Below are 21,572 nucleotides of genomic sequence, written 5' to 3'. Positions count from 1 at the left end.
ATTTAACCGGTCACGATTAAATTACTTTACAATATCATCAATAATAAGGAGATGGGGAATGAGCTAAGCCTCACAATAGACTAATAATAATGCAATCAAATTCGTTTTTGGGGAGAATCAAACTTAAGACCTCTTAGTTACAAGTAAAAATGAATAATACTAAACCGTAGTACTAAGTAGCTGATATTTTATGAGTTCGAGAAAAGAAAAGCAATTAACACATATAAACTTTACCATCATTAGGTGAGAAACTTAGTTACATCCCTGGTCTGCGTGACGTGAAAGATAAAAGAACCAACATGATCCTCTTCAGATCCTTTTGGTGAGGATCCTGAAAATCTGTAAATTGTGTTCGTTCATCGTACATTTTGCAGTCAGTTTTTATTAGGTATTGTTTGTATTTAATTTTAGAGTAATGCTAGGGAGACCAAATTTTCAAACCAAATGATGTGTCACTAGTAAGAAATAAGCACGTTAATCGACACTTGATTAATAATTCAATAATCAATAATCACATCATTTGATTTACACAATTTGGTTTAAAATTTTGGCCTCCATAGCATTACTCTTAATTTTAAATAAAAATATTTAAAATAATTTATGAGCGTACGATGAACGAATATAATTCACGGATTTTCGGGATTCTCACAAAGAGAGATCCGACGAGAATCTAGATTCATAGAAGAATAAACCATAAGCTCTCAATGAAAAGATTCTAGTTAATTACTTGTCGTGTCATGAACTCAAAGATTTTTCAATGTCTCTATGATTCGATAAATTATTACATGTTGTTTTACGAATCCATGGGTGTTTTTCGAATCTATGGTACGTAGATTTAGAATAATATTATTAAATTTTAATAAAATAAATAGATTTGTTTACTAACAATTAGGTGGTATATATGTGCCAATAACAAAACTCCAAATTTCACAATGATATATGTGCCAATAATAACACTCCAAATTTGCGTTTTTATTTTTGGCATTAGAGAAATTTGCAAACGGAAAGGGGTTGGAAAGAAGAAAATTTCCATTGTAACGGGAATACGAGTGATATACCACGTGTTTTTATATAAGTGGTAGAAAATTTTATTTTTTAAGTTATTAACTTTTTAACACACAAATCCTACTATTTATACAATAGCATATTATATACCATCTCGTGTGCCGATCACACTGAAAAATCTTCCGTCGGAAAGGAGATATTCCAAAAGGAGGAGTGCTTATACGAAAAGATGCTAATCTTTATGGCCTTATCATGGTAAATATCAAAATATATTTGTTGGCCTCAATTGAATGTCCAATTGTCAAATAACAGCAGATCCTCCTATCACCGCACCACCAACTTATCTCATTGGTCCCTCTGATAAGTCATCAGCTAACAACCCATCTCCCCTCCCTTTATATAAAGATAGAAAAGTTCTAAACTCCAAATCTCTCACTATAGCCCACTATTGACGTTTACTCTTATCCATAAAAAAGAGAGTACGAAAAATAACGACCGTACAAAATTCCCAAGTATTTGATGTGAACCGTTGGTTTATTTGATTCGTTTGAATGATTAAATAATCTTCAACGCGAATGATTTTTTGTAAGATTGATCTTCAAATATAGATTAATAAATTGATGGGATCAAATCGTTGATTTTATTCGACCAAGATATGTTTTCTACCAATGTATTTTTATGCTATATTCATATTTACATTTTTCATAATATCGTAGTGGATACAATGGGTTTTACCCTAGAATACCGATGCGGTAATAATCCAAACCAATCAAATCATATCATATCCTTTAAAACTTTGATGTATTAATGTGTAATTGACCTAAAATATCGTCAAATTTACATCTTGTTGCATGGATTATTCTCAACAAGTAGGGTATCTAACTTGTGATAATTATATTTCAATCTCGACAAGTGGAGACAACTACCACTAGTAGAAACCAATGTTTAATTTTTTTTTTCCGATATAAATGAGAGAAAGATATGGTTGATATCGGATAAACTCTTAATTTTAGACTAAAATTGATAAATATCGTCAAGATTTCTCATACAGCTGTTAAATATCAAGAACTCTTCTATTTCGTCCAAACCAATGTTTGACAATCCCTAAAGTTTAATTTAAAATTTCTAACATTTCCATAAAAAAATAATCGATATCAAATTTGACATATTGATTAATATTTCTATAAATTTACATATAAATATTTTTACCGATTCCGATATTTGAAACACTAAAACCGAATCAATATCATTGAATTTCGTAAAAAGAAAAAAGAGAAAAAAAAAAAAAAAAAAAAGGGAAGGCACGTGGCCGGTGGCCTCCAATATATACGACCCTTCCTCTACCTCCCTCACTTCGTTCATGAGCTGGCTCTCTCTGTTTCTTCTCTTCCGCCTCGGATCACTCCCTCAGCGCCCCCCTGTCTCGCTCGCTCCCCGCTCTCAAGGATTCAGTCAAACACCCGCCCCATTTCGAATCCCAAGATTTCAGCAACCGTTAAATATATTTTTGAATTCTCAGCAACCGTTCGATCGTTTTTCTCGAACTTTCTCGGCGTTTCTCGCGGTGGTTAGTTGCGGGGAGGAGAGAGAGAAAGAGGGAGAGTGGCGGCGAGCATTTCAGCACTTGCTGTATGTCAGTAGACTGTATAGAGACCTACTTAGGTGGAATTGGTGAGCTCGCGAACCCCTTACAATGGCCTCAGCTTCGAAAAAAACGACGCCTTCCCGTTGCTTCCGCCCCGATTCGGTGGCTCTCGTTCCGCGCGAGGCGGCGCAGACTTCTTCCAACGCCGTTGTATCGGCCTCCGCCTTGCAAGATTGGACTGGCGGCCCCGGCGCCGAGGATCGGCGCGATGATCAGCGCCCCAAAAAGATCGCAATGGCGGCCTTGATTCCGGAACCTTCTGCCAATGCCTCCACTACAGGTCTATTCACATTTCTGAATTTTATTTAATTTTTTGTAAAATATGATATATATAATATATGCGTACGTATTTTTGTAAATAATGATTCTTTGAATACTGTATTGCCGATGAGATTTGAAAAATTGAAATTTCTTGAATTCTCGATTTGTGTTTGCATAAAATGCAGGTTTCTGCTTGGTTCTCTTGTATTTTTCTTTAATTTTCGATACGTCTTTTTCGTTTCTAAATTTGGTGAGACTCTTCTGTGTGTCACTCTTGTGATTAGTTTGTCTTTGTGTGCTGCTTGGAACTAAGAATTCTGGAGGTTGAACCAAAACAGAAAGAGTAGAAGTTAAACAAAAAGACGGGGAGAGAAAGCCGAATCTAATTTGTAGAACAAGCTAATTTGTTTCTTTAACTTTTTCTTGAGTAGGTCGATGTTAAGTGAATTTGATCATAAGGAAATGTTTTAGAATAAGTAAATAAATAATTATGAACTTGTTTAAAGATTGTCAGTTTTTTCGATAGCGGGATATTTCTTCATATAAGTTGCAGAACATAATCGTTAGGAAAACGAAGGAAAGAATTCAGCCCATAAAAGTACCTGGAGTGGAGATGGTAGGACATTTTTTTTATTTTCACAAGCTCCTCTTCGATTGTCTAGAACCTCTGAGCACAGCATTACTTTCATTTTCTCAAATGAATTTTTGTTATACAATTAAAATTAGGGTACTTTAACGAAAAGCTCCTGGTACCGTTCATTTTAACGAAAAACCACATTTTTAACTAAAAGTCAATCCTGATACTATTTACTTTACCCTTTATTTTGTCCTTATTGTTAAAACTCAAAGTTTTCAAGCCCTTTTCATTAGTTTTCCTTTCGTTGAATTTCGAGTGCGAAGCTGAAAACTTTCACATCGTATTGCAATATTCATGGTTTGTTTTAAGTGATTTTTGACGCTGAAAGTTTCTGTTTCACTTGGTTGGTTCAACTAATATCATGTAGGCATCTCAATCATGCTTAGGCCTCAAACAAGGCATCCATTGGACCCTTTATCTGCTGCTGAAATCTCTGTGGCAGTGGCAACTGTCAGGGCAGCCGGAGCGACGCCTGAGGTTAGTTAATTTCACTGTTGATTTTTTCTATAACAAATAGAATTCTTATTTGGTTGAGATGGTTGGCTAAATAACACTATTTTCATTCCAGGTTAGAGATGGTATGCGTTTTGTTGAAGTGGTTCTACTAGAACCAGATAAACACGTTGTTGCATTAGCGGATGCATACTTTTTTCCACCTTTCCAACCATCATTACTTCCCAGAACCAAAGGTGGACCTATAATCCCAACCAAGCTCCCCCCTCGGCGAGCTCGACTTGTTGTTTACAACAAGAAGTCAAATGAGACGAGCACATGGATTGTTGAGCTGTCCGAAGTACATGCAGCTACTCGAGGTGGACATCACAGAGGAAAAGTAATATCATCGGAAGTTGTTCCAGATGTTCAGCCTCCCATGGTACTTTTCTTTTGCGTGTTTATTTTTGACATTTGAACTTGTTTGAACCCTTGCATGACCTGATGTTGCGATATATGCTAAGCTTCAGTTGTTGCATAGCTGTATGATGTTTCTGTAAATTCATAACTTTTTATTTTCTGGAACTTCAGGATGCTGTGGAATATGCAGAATGTGAAGCAGTTGTGAAAGACTATCCTCCATTTAGAGAAGCTATGAAGAAGAGAGGTATTGAAGACATGGACCTTGTGATGGTTGATGCCTGGTATGTAATTTACATTTATTTCTCCTGTACATGTGGAATGTCAGCAGGTTAATCGATGACTGTCTAGATAAATTTTGGTGTTAACGCTGCAGGTGTGTCGGCTATCATAGTGAGGCTGATGCTCCTAGGCAAAGACTTGCTAAACCATTGATATTCTGTAGAACTGAGAGTGACTGCCCAATGGAAAATGGTTACGCACGCCCAGTTGAGGGCATCTATATTCTTGTTGATATGCAAAACATGGTGGTGATAAAGTTTGAAGACCGTAAGCTTGTTCCCCTACCTCCAGCTGATCCATTGAGGAACTATACTCCTGGAGAAACAAGAGGTGGTGTTGATCGAAGTGATGTGAAGCCTTTACAAATTATTCAGCCTGAAGGTCCAAGCTTTCGTGTTAATGGGTACTTTGTGGAGTGGCAGAAGGTATATTTTAAATTGATTTCGTAAATTATATTTTTTCTTGAACTGTATTCTGAATTTCAACTTTCTGTTTGGCAGTGGAATTTTCGTATTGGATTCACTCCCAGGGAGGGACTGGTTATATATTCTGTTGCATATGTTGACGGCAATAGAGGGCGAAGGCCTGTAGCCCATAGGTTGAGTTTTGTGGAAATGGTGGTGCCATATGGAGATCCTAATGATCCACATTATCGAAAAAATGCTTTTGATGCAGGTGAAGATGGCCTTGGTAAAAATGCACATTCTCTAAAGAAGGTTTGAGGACTAATTATTGGCTCAGTTTTGGTATATAAGTGTTTTCTTAATATCTTGCATATCTCTTGTATATTTTATCCATGTTGGGCTGAAATTAAACCACCATGACAGGGGTGTGATTGTTTGGGCTTAATCAAATACTTTGATGCACACTTTACGAACTTCACTGGAGGTGTTGAAAATATTGAAAATTGTGTATGTTTGCACGAAGAAGATCATGGAATTCTGTGGAAGCATCAGGACTGGAGAACAGGCTTAGCAGAAGTGCGCAGGTCAAGAAGGCTAACAGTGTCATTTGTATGTACTGTGGCTAATTATGAGTATGGGTTCTTTTGGCACTTTTATCAGGCAAGTTTCACGTAACTTTCTCGCCTTTTTTAGGATCAAGTGTAGTGCATGTTCTTTTCCATTTAATGTTCTTTTCAGTTAATGTTTACTTGCCCAGTATCCCTGTTGAACTGGAGGACTGAAGAAAAGTTTGGTTGGATAATTAGTTTCAATTCCCTTTATAATTATTTTATGGTTCTTTGTCATAGATACAACAATATGGCTTTAGGATGCTTAGAGAATTTGAATTATCTGCCAACTGTATAATCATTAGTTCCAGATCCTTCTCGAGGGTTTTCGTGCTTGTCTTTCACGTGCTACCTGTCTAATGGCGAAGTCAATGTTGTGCTGTTTTCAGGATGGAAAAATTGAAGCTGAAGTTAAACTTACAGGAGTTCTCAGCTTGGGAGCACTACAACCTGGAGAAGTTAGAAAATATGGAACTGTGATTGCACCCGGGCTATATGCACCAGTCCATCAACACTTTTTTGTTGCTCGTATGGATATGGCTGTTGATTGCAAGCCTGGGGAAACTTTCAATCAGGTATGCTGCCAAAGGTCTTACGTTGCCCACAAAATATTTAGTTTTTTTAATTTTTAATTTAATTTTATTTTTTTTCAAAGAATTTGTGTTTTAGTTTAAAACATCGTACGTTGCCCCGGTTGTGGAGACATCTTATCCTATAGCAACTGTTAAATCCACTTCTAAACCTGAGTCTTAAAATCATATTTCTTCCCTAACTGTGTTGTAGGTTGTGGAGATGGATGTTAAGGTTGAGAAACCTGGAGAGAATAATGTCCACAGCAATGCATTTTATGCTGAGGAGACGCTTCTCAGGACTGAATCAGAGGCAATGCGTGACTGTAATCCTTTGACGGCTCGCCATTGGATTGTAAGGCATCGTTACCATGATTTTGCAACTGGTCCTGCTTAATGATCTCCTTCCGTTGTTTAAGATTAGAGTATGTGGTGCGATTCTTGTGTCTAATCATGCTTGTGCTGGTTTGAAATTTGTTTATGGTCCAGGTACGGAACACACGAACTGTTAATAGGACTGGACAGTTAACAGGCTACAAGCTTGTACCGGGTTCAAACTGTTTGCCATTAGCTGGTCCCGAGGCCAAGTTTTTGCGAAGAGCAGCTTTCCTGAAGCATAATCTATGGGTGACACAATATTCACGTGATGAAATGTTTCCCGGAGGAGAGTTTCCAAATCAAAATCCACGTGCTAGCGAAGGATTGGCCACTTGGGTTAAGAAAAATCGATCTCTGGAAGAAACTGACATAGTTCTTTGGTTGGTTTCCGTCTTAGTTTCTCCATGTCCACGATCATATCTTTTGCCTTGTTAAGTTGGTAGATGATAACAACTAACCGTGATGATGATTGCAGGTATGTATTCGGAATCACACACGTACCACGGTTGGAAGACTGGCCTGTCATGCCGGTGGAGCGCATTGGATTTATGCTCATGGTACTCACGCGATAAATCTCGTTTACGCACCTTTTACACTCAACGGTTTGTCGTGTTATTGTCTTGCTTTGTGATCCCGCAATTGTGGTTGATTTTTGTGGTTGCAGCCTCACGGATTCTTCAACGCCTCTCCGGCAGTGGATGTTCCACCAAGTGCATGTGAGTTGGAAGCCAAGGAAAATGATGTCAAAGACAGCGGAGTAGCCAAGCCCGTTCAGAACGGGTTGCTAGCAAAGCTCTGAAAAAACATGTTTTCTTGTTTGCACTATCTTTTAGTATGATCGAGCTACACGGGTTATAAGTTTTCTGTTCCGAGTCTGAATATTTCGATTCCCAAAATTTCCGAAAACTTTGGATGGTAATAGGAATGCAAGTACCCGATCCGAAATTTCTCAAAACTTAATACTATAAAATAAAATTATGCATAATCTTATTTTATCATGATTATTGTGATGTTGTTAGATATATTTTATTTTGTATTTTGTGTATTTAATCATATGTAATAATAACGAGTGTAACATAATTCGATTATGAAATTTTTGATAAATTCCGATAATTCAAAATTCTGAAATATTTTTAATTGGCATTGAAATACTTGTTTCCGATCTGATCCGACCGAAAATCACCCTAGGTGTAGGATTTTGATTTCTCTTCCTGAATGAAACTGCATTCCATTAGTATTTTTGGTTTAGGACTTTAATCTGTAAATAATCTTTTAACATAAGTTGAGTAAACTTTTAGTTTTCATGTAATTAAATCCTTCATTTACAGTTACTGTTGAGTAGAAACCTACTTTTGGATGCTGAATTTTAATTCTAGCGATATCATAACCTAAATGAAAATTTTAAGTTTAAATTTTTATGCAATGGGAGAGAATAATGTTCTCTAAAACACAATTTAAAACAAATAATTTGGGATATATATTTGTATTATAAAAAAATATAAATTAGTAATATTACGTAACTCTTCAAAATTTAGTCCAATTTTCTCCAATTTTAGCATTAAAATGTGCTCATTCCAAGTTTAGAAAAAGCTCTAAAATATGTCTGATTTCATTCCCACCGTTCAATTTCCCGCCCTTTTCCACATTTAAGCTGCCATGGACGAACAAGGCGCGAGAAAAAATTGATCAACCGAAAAAGCAATGACATCGGAAAATTTCCTAACCCGTCCTCTCATCGCCGAGAAATTAACGCTGGGTTGCCCATTCCTCGACCGCTGCCTCGGCGGCGGGCTCCCCTGCTGTTCAATAACGGAGCTCGTCGCCGAGAGCAGTTGCGGCAAGACTCAATTTTGCCTCCAACTCGCCCTCTCCGCCTCCTCGCTTTACCTCCACAACGAATTCCCTTTCCCCCTTCGCCGCCTCCACCAACTCTCCCAAGCATTTCGATCCTCCACCAACTCTCCCAAGCATTTCGATCCTCACACGCTAACCTCGTAGCCATTAACCCCTGTGAAGATGTGTATGTTGATGCTGTGCACAACGCGCACCAGATGCTTGATATAATGCCCAAGATAGAGTCTTTTATTGAGAGCGAGAAACCCCGGTTGCCTGTCAGGCTAATTGTGATTGATTCCATCGCGGCGCTGTTCCGGACTGAATTTAACAACACCCCTTTGGATCTTAAGCGGAGGTCGTCGCTGTTTTTCAAGATTTCAGGGAAGTTAAAGTCTTTGGCCAACAGGTTCCGATCAGCGGTGGTGGTGACGAACCAGGTGGTTGATTTTATGGGGGCAAGTGATGGAGCGAATGAGGTCAAAGTGGGCAACTTTGGCTCATTGCACTCGTTGGGAAGACGGGTTTGCCCTGCTCTGGGACTCGCTTGGGCGAATTGCATGAATTCAAGGGTGTTCTTGTCGAGAAATGAGATGTTTGTTGGCGAAGGGAATAGCAATGAGCTGGATGATGGTTTTTGTAGGCAAACAAAGAGGCGACTTGATATTCTTTTTGTGCCTCATTTGCCCCAAGCATCGTGTGAATTTGTCATCACACGACAAGGAGTATTTGGAGTTGAGTGAGTTGGCATATGGATCTGACACTGATTGAAGTGGCCCTGTGCTTGCTTATATTATTTCTAGTGTTTCATTTTGTCTGTAGGCTTCCGCCAAAAAAAAAAGTGAAGACTGGATTACTACACCATTGGTTTTAGATTCACTTGTCATGAGATCAATTTATTCTGAGGCCAAGTTTTTGCGGAAGGAGGATTTCTTGAAACACGATCGTTGGGTTACACTATATACACATGGTAAGATGTTTCCTGGAGGAGAGTTTCCAAATAAAAAATATATGTGTTGTTGAAGGGTTGGCAGTGGAACTCTCTTATTGGATTCACTCGCAGGGAGGGACTGGATATATATTATGTGGCATATGTTGATGGCAGTAAAGGGCGAAGGCCTGTAGGCTGTAGCGGTGGAAATGGTGGGTGCCATATGGAGATCCAAATGATTCACATCGCAGAAAAAATGATGTGGGGGAAGATGGCCTTGGTAATAATGCATCTATTGGATAAATAATTTAGATTCTCCCGTCATGAATATTTTATGATTCTCTGTCATTGGCACAACAGTATGGCTTTAGGATACTTTGAGAATTTGAAATTATCTGCTAACTGTATGATGTGAACATTTTCTGCTCATTAAGCATCAGTTCCAGCTCCGTTTGAGGGTTTCCATGTAGTATTCACTTGCTTATCTTTTATAAGCTACCTGTCTGTTTTATCACTGTTGTAATTAGCTACTGGTGAAGCTAATGTTATGCTGTTTGCAGGACGGAAAGTTTGAAGCTGAAGTTAAACTAATACTTGGCTTGGGTTCACTGCAACTTGGAGAAGTTAAAAATATGTTGCTGTGATTGCAAGTGGGCTGTGCGCACCAGTTCATTAACAATTTTTTTGTTGCTTGTATGAATATGACTGTTGATTGTAAACATGGGGAAAACTTAGAATCAGGTATGCTAGCTAATGTCTTACCATCAAGCATTGTGCTTTTGGATTGATAGCCTTTGTTTTCTTGCTTATAGATGAGCACATGAACATGCCTTCATGCTGAATTACTTTCGAAGTGAATGACAGAGCATATTACAACTTTGATTATAAAAGTAACCGATGGATGTTTGAGCACCCATTAGATCGCTGGTTAGATGATAAATGTGAATTATGTTTTAGTTTGATGCGTTGTACATTACCCCAGGAATACTAGCTGCTTCCTATCCTGTAGAAACATCTTTTTCTACAGGAACTGTGAAATCCCCCTCCAAACCTGGAAATCTAAGATGTGAGGCAGGAAGGTATGTATGTTCAACCCCCTGCTCTTATCAGATGCTTAAATCTCTAGAACTCCTCGAGAAAATGTCAAGATTTTTGTTTATAGAGTGTGACTGAGAACTTTTTTACTCATTTTTGCTCCCGATCATAACATTTTCTTGCACGCTGTAACCAAGGAATTTTATTCCGTAGAGTTGTAATGATCAAAATGCTTTTCTGCTGTTCAAATCTTATATCAACTTTTTTTTTTCCCTCCAAATTATTTATTGTAGTTTGTGGAGCTTGATGAGCAACCAGGGGAGAATAATGTCCACAGCAATGCATTTTATGCTGAAGAGAGACTTCTCAGGACTGAATTGCTGGCACTGCAACTGTAATCCTTTGATGGCTCGCCATTGGATTGTAAGACATTGTTACCATGATTTTGCAGCTGGTCCTGCATAATGATTTCCTTCAGTGTTTAGATATGTGGTGTGGTTCTTGTGTCTGGCCATGATCATACTGATTAATTTGCTTGTGGTCCAGGTAAGGAGAAAATGAACTGTTAATAGGACCGGACAGTTAACAGTTACAAGCTCGTACCTGGTTACGTTTGCCATTGGCTGGTTATGACGCCAAGACACAATCTTTGGTTCAATCCATATGCACGCGATGAGATGATTCCTGGAGGATAGTTTCCAAATTAAAATCCATGTGTTAGTGATGGATTGGCCACACGGGTTATGAATAATCGATCTTTGGAAGAAACTGACATTGTTCTCTGGTTTGTGCCCTCTCTTGGTTTTTCCATGTCCATGATATCGAATTGCCTCCTTGGTGTGAGTCGTATACATGTAACTGTTTAAGCTGGTAGTTGTAAACAAGTATTGGTGACGGTTGCAGGTGAGTATTCAGAACAACAGATGTACCTCGGGTAGAAGACTGCCTGTCGTGCGAGCGTTTGGTGCTGCCTTTTCGGTTGTTGATGTTTGTGGATGCAGCAGCCTCGGAGATTTTTCAACCGCTCTCCTGCGGTGGATCTTCCACCAAGTGCTTGTGAATTGGAGGCCAATGCTGCAGAACGAGTGTGATTTTGAATTGTTCTTGATCGTCTGTTCTTTTTATTGGAGATATTAAATTGTCACATTAGTGTTAATAAATACATTAGGGTATATAATATTAATACTAAGTACTTAACTGATCTATAACCTATAAGAATATATTGCCAAAATATATATATATATATATATATATATATATTTAACTGATCTATAACCTATAAGAATATATTGCCAAAATATATATATATATATATATATATATATAATAAATTGAATATCTAAATCATGTTACAGTATAACAATCACATTGAAAAAATTTCCCTCCCCAGCTTTGGGGTCTCAATTCTCTCCATCCGTTCGACGTTCGAGCAAAAGAATAAGCTTTACTTTTGTAGGTCAGTCTATAAAAGAAGTTTTTCTCGCCTAATCCTTCAACTATGATCGATTTTATAATTCCAAATCCTTTGTATAGTGAAATTTTAATCGTAAATTATATAATATCGATTCCTTTGAAAATTACATTTAAGTATAATTTTATATTTGTGATATGAATTAACTCTTTCTGAGTTTCATCTATCAATATTATATCGTCTGCGAAAAACATACACCAAGGAATATCGTTGGGACATATTCAAGATGTGCAACGAAGCCTTATTAACGCTTCGGTTAGAAGATGTGACTAGGAAGAGCTAGGAAGACTTTGGAAGAGACTATAAGAAAAGACTTAGAGTACTTGGATCTAACAGAGGACATGACATAGAACCGAGCGCAATGACGTTTTAAGATTCATATAGCCGACCCAACTTAATGGGAAAATACTTTGTTGTTGTTATATTTGTGAGATATGTGTTTTCAATTATTATATTGAACTTACGTGTGGAACCCACTAACAAAATTTTATTAGAAACTTATTGTGCGGCTCTTATATTTTTTTTAACTGACACGATAGCGTTAACGTGTTAAATTATTAGTTGTTAGAGTGGAGAGGAATTAGTGGAATTGAACTCGCAGCCAAATGCATATACATAATTGTTTTTCGCTACTGTATTACAATGATAATGCTGCTAAATTTCTTTTACAAGAAAAGGAAAAAAAATAATTTTGTTTGAGACTGCAAAAATCTCATGCCACGTCATATTTTGAGGCTAAAGTTTAGAAAAAGAATATAAGAAGAAAGCCTCAGAAATGTGGAATTATATATATTTCGTGTACTGTGGAAATTAAAATATATAAAAAAAAAATCTAAATCCCCTGATGCGCTAAATCACAACCATCCATTCCGCGTCGCCGATAATTCTTTTCTGAAATTCGAGCGTCGCGCCGGCACAGATTCTCAGAAACCCCAACAACCTCTGCGCCCGCCAGACCTCCTAGATTTTCGTTGCCTCCTTCTCCTCTGACCTCCGACAAGTCTTCCACTCCCCACGTAGTCATGGCGGCGAACCCGGAAAATGACGAAAAGACCCTTCACGACGAACTCTCCCTCCCGATCCTTCTCGCCGATCGGGTCATCAAATCGGCCCAGGAGGCCGAGTCCTCCAAACTCGACTGCGCTGACCTCGCCAAGCAAGTCGACCGCCTCTCCCAGATGCTCCGATCCGCCGTCCGAATTGCCGCCACCACTCAGTCCCTCTACGAGCGGCCCGTCCGCCGAATCGTCGCCGACGTGGCGAAGAACCTTGAGCGGGCGTTGACCCTGGTCCGGAAATGCAAGCACAGTGGGGTCCTCCGGCAGGTGTTCTCCATCACCACCACTGCTGATTTCAGAAAAGTCTCGAACCTCCTGGAATCTTCGATTGGGGACATGAAGTGGCTTCTCTCGGTGTTTGAGTCCGACGGCGCCAACCTCTCCCTGCCGCCGATCGCCAGCAACGACCCGATTTTGAGCTGGGTCTGGTCCTACATCGCGACTATTCAAATGGGTCAACTCAGGGACCGAGTCGACGCGGCGAACTCTCTCGTTTCACTCGCTCGGGACAACGACCGGAACAAGAAGATAATCGTCGACGAAGGAGGCGTGACGCCGCTGCTAAAGCTTCTGAAAGAAGGTTCTTCTCCGGACGCCCAAATCGCGGCTGCTAATGCTCTGTTTCACATCGCCACTGATCAAGAAAGGGTCCGAATTATAATTGATTTGTTGGGAATTAACGTTGTTGTTTCGGTTTTGGGCGATTCACCGATGAAGGTTCAGGTGTGCGTGGTGAGATTGGTGTCGGAAATGGCGGAGCTTGACCCGGTGGCGCAGGAGGAGTTCGGCAGAGAGAATGTGACTAGACCGTTGGTGTCTCTGCTGGCAATGGATACGGTTCTGGATGATCCGAAGGTGCAACCAGGTAAGCCTAGCATTCATAATCTCGTGCAGATTAATAAGCAGTTAGCTGCAAGTGGTTTGAATCCGAATAGCCGTTCGTCTTCCTTTTCGAATCATTATCATTCGGATGGTAGTAGTAGAGGTGGCGGTCTTTATCGGAAAGAGAGGGAGAGAGAGGCAGAGTCCAATCCTGAGGTGAAGCTTGAGCTGAAAGCCGGTTGCGCAAAGGCATTGTGGAAATTGTGTAAAGGGTGTTTGTTGAATAGTCGAAAAGTTACAGAGACAAAAGGGTTGATTTGTTTGGCGAAGATTATTGAGAAGGAAGCAGGGGAATTGCAGCTCAATTGTTTGATGACTGTGATGGAAATAGCCGCAGTGGCTGAGTCCAATACCGACCTTAGAAGAGCGGCGTTTAAGCTCAACTCTCCGGCTGCAAAGGCGGTTCTGGATCAGCTTTTGAGAGTGATTCAGGAAGAGGCTAATCTGGAATTGCAAATTCCTGCCATTAAAGCAATTGGGTCATTGGCAAGAACTTTCCCTGCTAGGGAGACCCGGATAGTTGGTCCTCTGGTTGCTCGGCTTGGCAGTGTGGATGTGGATGTGGCAACGGAGGCTGCCAATGCATTAGGGAAGTTTGTGTGTATGGAGAATTTCAATTGTGTGGAGCATTCCAAGACGATTATTGAGTTTGATGGCGTTCCTTCTCTGATGAGATTGCTACGGACAACTGATCGAACTAATGAACGGGGTCATGTCAATTGCTTAGTACTACTATGCTACCTAGCATTGCATGTCGGCAACAGCAAGGCTCTTGAACAAGCGCGGGCATTGAATACTCTTGAGGGTGGAGCTCGTTCTGTTGTAGCTCAATATCCCGACTTGAGGGATTTGTTAGCCAAAGCTATACACAATCTCACTCTTTATCAGGCTGGAGCTCATCCCCACAGGCAAACCTTCATACCGTAAGCGCTTGCAGTTTCTGTCATGTGAGTTTCCTGTATTTGTAACATAGATAGACAAATTGACTTATCGCCACCAAAACAAATCGAAAATTGAATGGTGCACGAAATAGTTATTTTGTATTATAGATGTGTGATCACCCTAGAACTGTGTCAGCTGTTGTATTTGACTAGATGAGTGGATGTTTAGGCATGTATCGGCAATCTGTTCCACATAGTTTGAAGGTATAGGTATCTTCTTGTTTCGATAAAGCATCAAACTTTTGTTTCCTCCCGTCTTCTAAACGTGCCTATGCAATGTTCATTGCAGCAACATGATTTTCTTTAGCAGATTGCTACTTGTAATCAGGTTCTAGTTTTCTACAAGATTGGAATGCTGCTTGTAGTCATAACTCTTGTCTGTACAAATGGTTTCGCTCCCGTATGATGATGAGACCGCTTGAATCTGCCTCCCGGACAGGATCATTAACAATTTTCTTGAGGGCAATAACGCTCTTCGTCAAGTACTTAATACGTTAACACGACCAAACTACCCTAGTATTTCTACTACCTTGAGTTCTGGTGTGGGTGTTTGGCAACCTTTTGTTGTTCAATTGCAGGGAGGAAGAGAAATACAGCCTCATCACCTCTCTGCAAGTAGAGGGATCCCTTCTGTGAACGTAATTGAATGAAAGACCTAAATGGTTAATGTTTGCTGAAACCAGTAACGCCTAATCCAAAGGGAGCAAGAGCTAATGTATAATCCAACACTGGCCCCAAAAAAAAAAAAAAAAAATAAAACGGGCACATTGTTTATTTTTATTTTTTACAAACGATATTATCTATACTAAAGGGGTGGGGGAGTAGCTACGCCTCACAATAGGCTAGCAATAATGTGGTTTAAATTCATTTTTGACGAGAATTGAATACAAGACCTCTTACGAGTGAAGGGGAATTTCATTAGACCAGAGTACTAAGTGGCAAAACGAGTACATTAGACTATCCATTGGACAAACTTTCGACATTGATGATGATGCCCTTGTTATAGGAAAGGGGAGTGTTATTCATACACCATTTTTTACTTCTCCACACATTTGTTAATTTTTGTCTATTGATCTTTTTCTATTCATTTGATTTGACTGTTGAAAATTGAAAGAGGTGTATGAGAAGTAAAAATAGATGTGCGGATAGCTCCACCCTATAGAAAAATAAGAATTCTAGTTATAGAGTGTCAACGATCAGAACTGTTTAGCTTTTTCCTTCTCTTATAAGTATTTATGCCAAAATCAGCTAAATCATATAATTTGGTAGTTGTTGGATTATTCGTATTTTTGTTTCAGCTTTATATAACAAGCCGCGTCTTTGGCACATTTTAGATGATCAAATAGTGACCTTAAAATGGTGGCACAAAATATAAGGTCTCGTTTGGCAGCCCGAATTCTACTGATTATTTTTGTCGGATAAGATAAATAGTTATCGGATAATACTGACTAAATTAATCAGGTGTTTGATGCAATATTAAACTAATGATCGTATTATTTATATTATGTTTGGTATTATGTCGGATTGGAGAATCAAACTTAAAATAAAATTAAAAAAAAAACTGATATCTCTTTTGTTCCCCACATCTCTCCGCCGCGCCCCCCCCCCCCCCCCCCCCCCCTCGCACCAAATCCCTCCCTTTCTCTCCCGTCTTCTTCTTTGTCTACTCCCCTGAACCAAACCCCACCACAAAGGCAGCAACAAGAAACCCAGCAAAACCCACCTTCCAAATTCTCATCGTTTTTTTCCCAATCCTTCTCTTTTTTTTTTAGCTACAAATCAGCCCAGCAAAAGTAGAATGGTTCTGAAGGATATGACCCAAAGGAGGTAGATGGGTTCTTTAGCAATTGAAAATTTATAAAATCAATTGCGAAATTAGAGAGAAAAACAACAATCAATAGGACTTTCCTAATCCTCCCTTCCCAAAGGGAAGAACGTGAAATTCTTTTTCCTTTCTACAGAGACCAAGAGATTGGATCTAGCTGTAAGAAGAGTGCTTGGCTAATAAATAACCCACTTCTTCGTTTTCGATCCCGTTTAGTCTCTATATGAACTAGTAGTGTACTTCTTTTCCGAATGTTAAGAGTTCATAAGCTTCTCTAGTATAAGAAGCTTTGAGGTTCAAATTCTGTAGTAGTTAGGCAAAAGATCAATGCTAGCTTATGAGGTTTTTAGCTGCACTTTTTGGGCTTCTAATTGATTCGAACTAACCAAATTAAAGTGAAATTCTAGTTGCAGTTCCAGTCTTGTACCTACCTACCTTCTCTAAAGTCTAAACCAAGCCATATATATGCCACAAAACCCGAATTATTCAAACTGAGAGGGACAGCTATTCTAATTTCGTATTTCTAACCCACCTTATTGCGGAGAAGAGAGCAGACAATCATTAAGCGTGTCCTTAGTTGCTCCTCAATTCAAACCATGAAAATGGCAACCAATTGAGACATCAAACCACCACTTTCTCTGATGACTCTCGGAAGAGATTAATTTTAGCTTAATTATCTTTGATGAGAAGCTATTTATGAACATGATGAAGCTTTAGAATTAAGCAATAAGCACTTTATGTTCTAATTTATTAAGTTTATTCTTAATCCTATCATAATTACTATTACTGATGAGCCAAACTGCAAATTATGTAGCCTTTGAAATTGCAGTCTCCAACAGCATGCCTATACAATTTTTCCACAAAAAAAAAAAAAAAAAAAAAAAAAAAAGGAAATGCTGCCTGAGCTGGTTAATTCATACCCTCCAACAAATTCGCCACCGTAATCTGAAAAGTTCAATAATTATTCAGTGCCATAAGAGGTTTAAGTAGCAATTAACCTCATGTTAGCATTTGAAAAGTAGTTGAGACTTTATCTTGTATAATTAGTTTATGTTTTTGGGTTGGTAGTTTATATACAGGGAGCTTTCAAGAAAAAGATTTGAGCTAAGTTTATTTCAACAAAAAATCATGCTATAACTTTATTTAATAAAAAAAAAAAAACTTAAATCTTAATGAAAAACCTTTAAATTTTAATAAAGAGGACAAAAAAACTTAAATTTTAATGAAAATAACACAATTTTAATTTAAAAAAAAATTGATGCGCGGGATCCTCACCTGAACAGTACTATAATGTTTATGAAACTTAAAATACTTCACTATTTATGAAACTGAAAACTATTTATTAAACTGAACGGTACTACACTATTTATTGGTCCTAATTTATAAATAGTGTCTAATTCTTGGTTCATTTTCATAAATAGTGTCTAGTTATTGGGTTCTATTTCATAAATAATGTATAGAAATTGGTATAGTTTCATAAATAATGTCTCATTCTTGGTCGAGTTTTATAAATAGTACCTAGTTCTTGATCTACTTTCATATGTAGTGCCTAGTTCTTGGTCATGTTTTATAAATAGTGTCAAGTTTTTGTCCAATTTCATAAATAGTATATAATAATTGGAACAGTTTCATAAAAAATATTTATTTCTTGGTTTAGTTTCATAAATACCGTCATAAGGAGCTATTTTTAATTTTGTTAACTATTGAAATTCCCAAACCTTTTCACTTATTTTTACCTCCTCCAAAACACAGACAAGAACAACTAAATTATCAATTTCTTGCAAAACAACCGACATTTGTGGATTCCAATATATTTGCAAAATGATCATAACTAAATTATAATATTCCAATATATTTGCAGATATGAAGATGCAGATTCCCATCCTCCTTTATATAAATCTCTTGCACTTTAACTTGTTCCACTTTTTACTTTATTTGTGATGGAAAACAAGACACAGCAACGACATAAATAGTGGAAACCACACAAGGAGAAAAAGATGGATCATGATTCAGCAGCAAACACCATAGGACTTAATTGCCCAGTCATTGTTTGCTTTTCGCGTTCGTTTTCAAGCTGGCTGTAATTTCCTCTGATGGTGTGCAGCAAATGTTGGAGACGACGGGGAGAGAGAAGTAAAGGGGTTGGTGTGCTCACGTGCTTTTAGTTAAGGTTTTTTTATTAGAAAACTAATGAAAAAGATACGAAAATTTGGAGTTTTAATGATCAAGATAAAATAAAAGGTAGAGTGAATAGTACCAGGATTGACTTTTTAGTGTAAAAATATGGTTTTTCGTTAAAGTGAACAATATCGCGGACTTTTCGTTAAAACTCCCTTTTTTATTTTTATTTTTTTCTCACTTTCTCTTATGTTCTTACTATTAAATAAAGTTAATAAATATTTATTTTTTGTTAAAATTTAGAGTTATAAAAATTTTTTCATTAGTTTTCCTTTATATATATGGTACTAGAACATATCACGTGGTATAATCAGTTCATCTATAATAAAATTAGTGAATTCATAAGTGTTTATATATTATAACGCTACAATTAATCAATTTATGTATAATTACGGGTTACAATATTAATATGGTTATACTAGGGTTTACGTATTGTAACATATATAACCACGAGTTACAATTAATATGGTTATTGGGTTTTAAGTATTGAAAAGTATTCATGCATAATCACAGGTTACAATTAATCAAGTCATGCATAATCACAAGTTCAATATTAATCATCAACTCATATATTATAATTAATATGAGTGAACTGGATATACTACTTGGCCATGTTTGATTACCACACAATAGTTTTGCCCATTTATTGTGCCTAAGATCACAGTCCAACAAACCATTCTTATCTTCATATTTCCATACATCCATCCATTATTAAACCATAAACTATTATAAAAATGCATTATTTAACTAATATGGAGCTTAATTATAAGCAAGAATGCCTGATAAATCTCTGCCATATATATACATACATGTGGGAAAATTTGAGCTCGATCAGAAAGTGAATATCTGCTACATCTTTGCTGTATGCATAACTGGCCAGACTCGCCTCGACAGCAAATTACATTTTTAGATTTTCCAAAGATTTTGTGTACCAAATTCAAAGATTGTTCCTCAAAAATGTCGAAGTAGCTGGAGGCATCATAATTTGTGCCAAAACAGACCAATAAAGTAGAAAAGCTCAAACCCTTGACCTAATTGTGTTTTTGTTGTTGCTCAGTAGAGAAATCAAACGCACCTGATGAATGTGTAACATGTGGCATTGACTCAATTACTCTACGCAAAAAGCCGGCAGCCACCTTGTCGGTGCCGTTCGTAGTAATATTTGGTCTCAAAGGGATCATTAGCTAAAGCATACATGTCAAAATTCACATGAAACAAATCTTTGTTTGACCGAAAGATCAAGTAGCTGTACACAACATAATCAATCAGTAGTACTTGATATCTTTGAATTTTAACCCTTTTCATCTTTACTTGAAGAGAAAAAGTATAATAGGGAGACCATTTCTTTTCTTTGGGTTCATGCATGCATTCATATTCTTTTTTACTATATCTACAGTGATGTCGGTCACTTGAGCTTTTATTTTTGCTTGCATGCAGATATAATATATATATATATATATATATATATATATATATATATCTATATAAGAAGGAACGAGAGAAATGATAAGAACAAGTACAACAAATACAAAAATAAATACTTTTAACGGCTTGAATTACAAGATTTTTGTGCATGTACATGTTTATATGTATTTCAAAAAAAAAGTAAGGGGAGATTTTACTAATTCCTAATTATACCATTCTTAAGTTCGTTTTGATTTGATTTGATGGTCACTGACGTAACAATTCATTAATGTTTGGACTTGGTGATTATGCTCTTAGATGCTTAGATCAGGAGTAAGAAGCAAGCAACTGAAGCCTAGCTATTCTCATGGATTGTGAAAACGGAAAAGGAAAGAAAAGGGAAGAGAATATTTAATTAATGATAACTGATGTTTAGGTTGTATCAAAACTGTCACCACAATGAGGGTGATTTTTCTTTGCATGTTTTAAATTATGGGCAGGACTAGTACACCTGTTAGGTAACACAGCACTATATACATATGGTCCTGTGTACATTATTGATCCTCAATGCCTCTCAATTCGTTTTCCTTCCATATAGTTTTTAGTGGGGAAGATTGGTTAAACATGAGTAGTTAAACACTACACTCAAGTTAACCTAGTGGTAAGGGCAAATATAGTGTTTGATAGGAGTAGACTAGGTTTACGGTTCAAATTTCAAAACCTGGAGTAGACTAGGTTTACGGTTCAAATTTCAAAACCTTCTAGTGTAATCAAAAGAGAAACACCAAACACTAACAGATCGGATCACAAGCAAAAATGCAAGAACTCAAACTTCTTGGCTACTTCATGAAGAGCAGATTGATAGCTTTCTGTGATCATTTTTCATGACCCACCGTTGGCCATATGATTTGAGTTCGTACTTGTAATGGAATGGCCTATATATTGCCGGATAAGATTTTTAGGGTTAAGGTATCTTTTGTACCTACAAAAATGATAGGGAAAACTAGAGAATTATTGAGAAAGCGATATTCTACATGGTATTTTGGACCAGGCATTGGTCCTCAGCTTTTCAAAGTCAAAATTAGCCCTTATATATGCATGGGCTCCATGCATATGCACGAGTTTTGAAGTCATGGCCGGGGCTGAATGGCATTCAGTGCCCTTTATGAAGGCTTCCCACTATATCTATAGCACGTTTAATATGTGATTTAAAAAATGCTACGTGCATATGTTATTCACCTTCTTAGTTTATCATTTATCTGTTATTTGATACAACGCGTTATTTTAAGTCTTTAAACAATTTAGACCGTTTTGCATTACTCACAAGACCTAAGTGCAAAAAAATTTGCAGCAATATTGCAGCATCGTCGCTA

At 37.6% G+C, this 21,572-nt stretch overlaps 2 protein-coding genes and 1 pseudogene across 2 annotated transcripts; all 3 read left to right on the top strand.

The window, feature by feature from the left end:
• Positions 1-2,358: 2,358 nt before the first annotated feature.
• LOC103952965 (copper methylamine oxidase-like) lies at positions 2,359-7,639 on the top strand. Its single transcript, XM_048588073.1, has 12 exons — positions 2,359-2,930; positions 3,916-4,025; positions 4,117-4,422; positions 4,572-4,684; positions 4,777-5,107; positions 5,183-5,398; positions 5,510-5,746; positions 6,084-6,269; positions 6,478-6,618; positions 6,753-7,021; positions 7,117-7,198; positions 7,306-7,639. The coding sequence occupies exons 1-12, from the start codon at positions 2,699-2,701 to the stop codon at positions 7,438-7,440; spliced, it is 2,358 nt and encodes a 785-aa protein (XP_048444030.1). The 5' UTR covers positions 2,359-2,698; the 3' UTR covers positions 7,441-7,639.
• A 703-nt stretch (positions 7,640-8,342) lies between these two features.
• LOC103937548 lies at positions 8,343-11,648 on the top strand (annotated as a pseudogene).
• Positions 11,649-12,807: 1,159 nt separating this feature from the next.
• Positions 12,808-15,041, top strand: LOC103952961. The gene has a single exon (XM_009364672.3). It carries the CDS (start codon positions 12,934-12,936, stop codon positions 14,776-14,778), a length of 1,845 nt encoding a protein of 614 aa, XP_009362947.2. The 5' UTR covers positions 12,808-12,933; the 3' UTR covers positions 14,779-15,041.
• Positions 15,042-21,572: the final 6,531 nt, after the last annotated feature.

The sequence above is a fragment of a genome, unplaced genomic scaffold (assembly GCF_019419815.1).
Source record: "Pyrus x bretschneideri cultivar Hongxiangsu unplaced genomic scaffold, Pyrus_bretschneideri_v1 Contig27, whole genome shotgun sequence".
Lineage (NCBI taxonomy): Eukaryota > Viridiplantae > Streptophyta > Magnoliopsida > Rosales > Rosaceae > Pyrus > Pyrus x bretschneideri.
This window is presented reverse-complemented; position numbering and strand designations above follow the sequence as displayed.